Source organism: Falco cherrug, chromosome 3 (assembly GCF_023634085.1).
Source record: "Falco cherrug isolate bFalChe1 chromosome 3, bFalChe1.pri, whole genome shotgun sequence".
NCBI classification, from domain to species: domain Eukaryota; kingdom Metazoa; phylum Chordata; class Aves; order Falconiformes; family Falconidae; genus Falco; species Falco cherrug.
The window spans coordinates 51091631-51098689 of NC_073699.1; the positions used below are offsets into that span (position 1 = coordinate 51091631).

General features: G+C 41.4%; 1 protein-coding gene across 1 annotated transcript; it reads left to right on the forward strand.

The window, feature by feature from the left end:
* Positions 1–518: 518 nt before the first annotated feature.
* On the forward strand, positions 519–4124 carry SNAI2 (snail family transcriptional repressor 2). The gene is made up of 3 exons (XM_005435786.3): positions 519–826; positions 1403–1948; positions 2887–4124. Exons 1-3 carry the CDS (start codon positions 748–750, stop codon positions 3066–3068), a joined length of 807 nt encoding a protein of 268 aa, XP_005435843.1. The 5' UTR covers positions 519–747; the 3' UTR covers positions 3069–4124.
* The last annotated feature ends 2935 nt before the right edge of the window (positions 4125–7059 follow it).

Sequence of the window (7059 nt, forward strand, 5' to 3'; positions counted from 1 at the left end):
CGTTCAAAGGCAGTTCCCAAACACAGCAGGCACACCATCAGTTCAAAGGCTTCCATTAGCTCTGCCGGCTAACTTGTTATCTTGTAATGTCGTGTGTGTGTGCGCGTCCCCCTCCTTCTGCCCTTAATGAACAGTTTGTTCCATTGTAATTCTTATAGCAAACATCTGGAAACCAGACTTGTTTTACAAAAAAAAAAAAAAAATAAATCAGTGCCTATGACTTATCTCCGTCAGAAAGAAAAAATAATTCAGCTGAATCAGTAAACAGACTTTTTTTTTTTTTTTTTTCCAAACCACTCTGACCGACACGTTTTTCTGGACCGAAGCTCCGCAGCGCACCATCCACCCGCCCTGCAGGACAGCGCGCGCCGCCCGCAGCCCGCGCCCCCGCGCGCGCGGCCCCCGGGGGGCGGGGCCGGGGCCGAGCCCGAGCCGGCCCCTGCAGCGGGATTGGATCCTGCCCGCGCCGCCGGGGCGCCCTCCCAGGGCAGCCGCCCGCTCGGAAGGGGCTGCGGAGCCCCCCGAGGTGATTGGCGGAGCGGGAAACCCTTCCCCCCTGCACCTGACGGGCGGGTATTTACGGCACTTGTCAGGGCGCCCGGCACTGCCTCTGCGCGGCCGCGGTGCGTGGGGCGCGCCGGGCCAGCAGCGCGGAACGGGCCGATGCGCTCGCACTGACCCTGCGCCTCCGCACCGCCGCGCCCGCCACGAGCAGAGCCGGGAGGAGGGAGAAGCCCTGCGTCCAAAATGCCACGCTCCTTCCTGGTCAAGAAACATTTCAATTCGTCCAAGAAGCCGAATTACAGCGAGCTGGACACTCACACAGGTAACAGGACGGAACGTGCCGCCGCCGCCGCGTCGCTGGGGAGGTGGCGGTGGTGGCGCGGCGGTGAGGAGGGGTGGGAGCGCTCGCCAGGCTCGGAGGAACGGGCGAGTTCCTCGCTAGCCCTTTTTTTCTTTCGCTTTACAAGGAGGGAGTTGTGAGAATCAAATCTGTCAGTGCTGCCCAGAATGAATCACAAGAGTTTGCTCGTCCACGCGAGCTCCAGTCACTTGGAGAGCATTTGGAGTTTTCCTGCTCCGTGTCTGCCGGTGGTGGAATTGCGACTTTTATACAAATCCTGCAGGAAGTTTCACTGCTTCATTGTGTCAGGCTGCATAGATCTGGAAACAGCACGCTGCCGTGAAGAGACGCTCCGACTGTAGTTTGTCTGTTCCAGGACACTGTCTCTACCCCTCAGAATATTTATGTATGAAAGAGCATTTCCTTAATCCTCCTTATATTCAGATGACCGTACTGTGTGTTTAATTTATGCACCTTTTAATCCCCTAAATGTTAATTTTGCTGCCTTTTGAAATACTTTTTTTGTTCTCTTACTTTAAAATTTTCTTCTTTCTCCAGTGATTATATCCCCATACCTATATGAAAGCTATCCGGTCCCTATCATACCACAGCCAGAGATCCTGAGCTCAGTAGCTTACAACCCCATTACTGTGTGGACTACAACTGGGCTGCTACCATCTCCGCTACCCAACGACCTCTCTCCGCTTTCTGGATACCCCTCATCTTTGGGAAGAGTCAGCCCACCTCCACCTTCTGACACCTCCTCCAAAGATCACAGTGGTTCAGAAAGTCCCATTAGTGATGAAGAAGAGAGAATCCAGTCCAAGCTTTCAGACCCCCATGCAATTGAAGCCGAAAAGTTTCAGTGCAGTTTATGCAACAAGACCTATTCCACTTTCTCTGGGTTGGCCAAACACAAGCAGCTGCACTGTGATGCCCAGTCTAGGAAATCGTTCAGCTGCAAGTACTGTGACAAGGAGTATGTCAGCCTGGGAGCGCTTAAGATGCACATCAGGACCCACACGCTACCTTGTGTCTGCAAGATCTGCGGCAAGGCTTTCTCTAGACCCTGGCTACTTCAAGGACACATTAGAACTCACACTGGTAAGAACAACCATTGCAATTGCAGTTTCTTGTTGCTATAACATCAGGATGCCTTTCTGCTATTTTTCTCCACAGGTGGAAAAAACCAGCAGTGTTTCTTTACTAACCTTGAAATAAGTCTGCTGAATTTCAAACTTACTGTTAAAAGACCAAATCCTTCCTCTTTGGGGGTGGGCAGGAGGATAGAGATAGCATGGTGTCATAGCTGTGAGCCAGATACTGGCATAAATCAGCGTTGCTCCCTTGAGAGTTTTAGGATGGTTTCTCCCACTTCCACTAGCCAAAGGTTTTGCTTTAAGGATTTTATGTTAACTTTCAGGCTTTGGAAATTGCTAACTTTGAGAAGGCTCCAGCTGACTCTGAATTCAAGCAGCAAAACCAGAAAGGCAGTGCATGAGGGGCTGCTTTCTGACTCCTTAAGCAGCTCGCAAGTTTTCCATGCGCTATCTCAAGTCATTAAGAATTAGAAACACATCATCACCAAAGTGAGTTTTGTTTTCTGTTGAGGCAAGATTTGATTCTGAGTATGGCACTGTGTACAACGTAACATCTGAACAGCTGTTTACTGCTTGTCATTCAAAGCCCTCAACCCCAGTAACTAAAGCAGTGCTAAGCAGAAAAAGTTCTATTAAAATATTTGAAAATCCTGGGAGGAGCCCAGCCTAAAAGTATTGCCTGCATCTGTAAATGCAGAAGGTGTCAGCAGCTTGTCTTTGGAGACTGCACCTAGCAGCATATTCTGAAAAAACTGAGTTCTGAAGTGCAGTCAGCAGTGCTGAAAGTTGATGGATCTGTAGCCTGGTTAATTTTTTGTTACACATTATTATAACAAATCCTTTCTGTTTGTTCATTTCTTAAGATAAAAGCAGGTTTTACCTGTCCTAAACATGTACTTTTTTAAAACTTTATCCTACTTTCCTTTGATGTTTCCTTTTTAGGAGAGAAGCCGTTTTCCTGTCCTCACTGCAACAGGGCTTTTGCAGACAGATCCAATCTGAGGGCTCACCTGCAGACCCACTCAGATGTGAAGAAATACCAGTGCAAAAATTGCTCCAAAACATTCTCCAGAATGTCTCTTCTGCACAAACATGAGGAATCTGGCTGCTGTGTAGCACACTGAGTCATGCAGTCAATGTTTACCTGGACTCAATGCATTTCTCCACTCCTGTTCCAAACGATAAGTGGAAATCCAAAGGCGTTTTCTAGTCTACTTTCCAGCCAAAAAAACCCAAACACCACCAAGCAAGCAAACAAACAAAATAGTGGAAGAACTTAAAATGTCAGTAGAAATGAGCTTTAAGTAGTTTCTGTTCAGTCACACATTCGCATTCTTAAGTGTGAATTCTGAAATATGGGGAAAGACCATGCATGACATTTCAAGTAGATCTAAAGGAAGAAGCATTATCAGCTTTCTTTGTAGATGAAGCCAAACGTAGGTTGCCTTTTCTTGCTTAGAAAAGGCCGCAAAGTTAACAATACATTCCTGCCAAGCCATTTCAACCAAAGAAACAGTATTTTAAGTGGAACTCTTAATTAAAATACTACCCAAGTGAATTTTACTAGACACCATTTATCTCAGGTGCCTTAAAAAGTATTCCAAGTTTACCTTAGTAAATGTTTAATATTATTCATTGCTGTGTTTTTTATTTTATTTTATTAGAAGCCAAGGCCTTCATTAATGAACTGAAATGCTTTAAAACTACATAATTAAGAGAAAAAAAATGTAACAGAATGTACGAAAAATTGAAAGCTACAAATTAACCGCATGTGCCTTTTAATAAAAAAAAAAAAAAAAGACTGTAGCTTCAAACATTCCTGGTGCATGCTTGACCATCTTTTAATATGGAATAGTTCCTCTAAACTTTTATCTTTTTTAAAAAACGGGAATAAGTGCAAGAGAGGGGATTCATGGGAGTTTGACAATTATTTTTTTTTTTAAATGCACAAAGGAAATGCAATATTTTCAGCATTACCCCTCCAAGTGCCTTTTTTATTGATGATTTTGTAAAGTATGTGGACATAATGTAAATATTTTTATTTTTATATGATTGAATGTGTTATGAATGAAAGTAAATTGTTGCCTATAGCAGCATCTATAGATAACTTGAAGAAAGTGTGAAGTGAAATTTATGTTGTTTTCTAGCCACTTTTTTACAATAAACATTTTTAAGTAAGAGTTTTGTTGTTTGTTCTAATTAAAGAAAACAACCATATTTGGTTTATGAAGGCTTTAGAAGACAGAAAAGTGCAACTGTCTCTACATGACAAAATTAAGATAAAATTTCAGATGAATTTCAGATGCACATCCCAAGTTCACAAGTATTGAACATCAGAAAGAAATATACCCATTGTATTTTCAAACATTTAAAGCCATGCAGAGCATTTTTCTAGAGTCACTACTTTAAAACAGTATTCCTTTTCTGCTACTTGTCGTATGGCAACACTGTGAAATACATTTTATCAAAAACATTTAAAAGAAACTTCTTTCTTGCATTTTAGCAGTTGAAAGGATGCTATTAGAGCCACCTTATTATAGCACTTTTCCTGAGACTCTGACATTAGGAAACCTGGGTGTGATCCAAAGTTCATTAAAGTCAGTGGAGCCTTACAGGAGTTCAGTAAGATTTGCATGGTGATCTTTTAAAGCAGTAGCCAAGTCACAGTACGATATACTTTATATGGCCATTTCAGAAAGCTTAAAGATATTTTTATTAAAGTATCTTACATGTCAGAACTATCACAGGAATGTGTTATGACTGTAACAGCTAATACATCGGAAGAAAGAATTGTTCACTAATAAAAAGTAGAAATATTTTTCTTCAAGTTATTTGACTAAGGACTCTGAGATCCAAACTATAGAAAAGCATTACAATATCAACAAATCATGTCTCATCATTACTGACTAGTGCAAAACAACACTATTTTCAACTTTTAACAAAGTACAAAGCTAGACAACAGATAAGCACTAGCTGGCATTCAGCCTAAACACACCACATCTCCATTAGGGTACCAGCAAGAGCGAGTAATAGCAACAGCAAAATTCCAACAATTTAACAAGAATGTTACAGATGGGTAAACACAAAGTGCACATTTTTTGAAAAAGAGTACAATTCAGCAAAATAAGGCAACAGACCATGCATGCCTTTTGACTCCTCCAGCTGAGCTCTGCTGAGGAGTGCTTCAGCAGGACTGCACTGGAGTAACATGGGGAATAGGTACATGACAGAAGTTTTGTACCTTTTCTTCACAGAAAGCACAATACTGGAAAAAGATCGGCTCAAATGAAGCTTTTCATATTCTCCAAGCATCTTCTGACAAAATCTCAAGGTTATAACAACAATTCCCTAGTACCTGCTAGTTGGGTTTTTTTGTTGGTTTTTTTTTTCCAGGAAATAACTAGAGAGTTCAAGAAAGATAGGGTTAGTGGGAATTCGTGAGGTAACATTTTGAAATGAACACATGAAGGCATCAAATACCCTTGAAAAGTTTCATGTGGTTACTCTATTGATTTGCACTTCCATGTCATCTACTTTGAAGTGCTTAGGCTCCAGCAGCTCTTTTTGCAGCTTTCTCTTCCCAGAGCAAAGTTTACTGGAGTATGAGTAAAGCTCTGGCAGTCAACAGCTATTTGTACTGTCAAAGTTCTAGGTTTGCTCTCCTGTGTCATGTCACAAGGGCTTTCCCATTGTTTTAATTCACACTTCAAATTCTCTACGCCCATAGTAAATGAAATAACATAAGAGCTTGACTTCTTGAATGAATGGTAATGCTACTGTTGTCCTTAAGGGAAATCAGATGAAAACTTCATCAAAATACAGTATGCTAAACCAAACACAAGTGGAACTGGTCTGATTTGGAGATGACAATTAAGATATGCTACTTTGCATGCCTGTAACACCTGTACTCATAAAACACAAAGATGGGAAAGGCTAGAAGCTCTTCTGGCTCATCTCTTTAATTGAAATAGAATGCTCTATCACAGATCCCTAGCTCTCTGTCCAGTTGCAGCATAAACTTCCCAGGCGGCTGAATTTCTCTGTTTTTTCCTGTGAGACTGCCTTCTATTTGCTGTCAGGATGTTTCTCCAAAACATTTTCCATTAATATTTTTACCTCATTACTTAGAAATGCCCTTCTGTACCTGCACAAGCTTCTTATCAATGTAAATTGAATGCTGGTCAATGACTCCTTTGACTTTCTCAAAACGTGATGGAAAATCTCCCTCCATGGTGAATCTACCTGTTGAATCTCTTTGGCCATTGCTATATTTCTTACAAGACAGCTCTCATTCTACATCCAAATAATCAATTTTAAAAATCTTTCTTAGGAAAACATCCTCCCTTCACTCTGAATATTTTCCAAAATCAGTCACTTTTTTTCTTTTTTACTTTTAATTTTTGACACCAGTGCTAAATGTAATTCTTTTAAATAAAAAGTTATCAAAAGACCAGTCCCTCCTCTAAAGGCACCTGAATGACAGCTACCGATATACACCATGATTCATAGCTTATTTAACTCTTCACCAATTAGTTGTTTAAAATCAGTAGACCTGGGGAAGGGACTCTTGCCCAGAGGTTATTCTGAATCCCTAAATATACACCTTTTGGATTATATGATTGCCCAGTATAGGGAATAAGAGCTAGATACTTTCTTTAGGATGTTCTGGCAATTTACTTTCACCTCCTGATCGTACATTCAGTGTGCAGAGACAAGCCAAACCACCACAGCACATGTGCAGTTACAAGTCAAATGTATGAGTTTCCCAAGGCTGAAGGCCTCATTGATTCACTTTGGTTTCCTCTTTTCCCTTGCTTCCATTTGGACATGATTTTCACTTCAGAGGCAGTAGAATGAAGAAATATGTGCATGGAATTAAGACAAAGTACACATTTGTGCTCAAAGCACCACAATTATCCTACCACCCAATGTGAAGTTCAGAAAATCATCTTACGCATTCACCAAAGGGTTAAAATAAGTGCCTCTCAGAGTAAGGGACCATGAAATCTGTCTCCTGTATTTTACTCTATTATTTTGATTATTATAGTTCCTGTTACCATTAAACAAGCTCAGGGCTTATTACCCTAAGCTCCATAAAATTGCATAAAAAAGCAG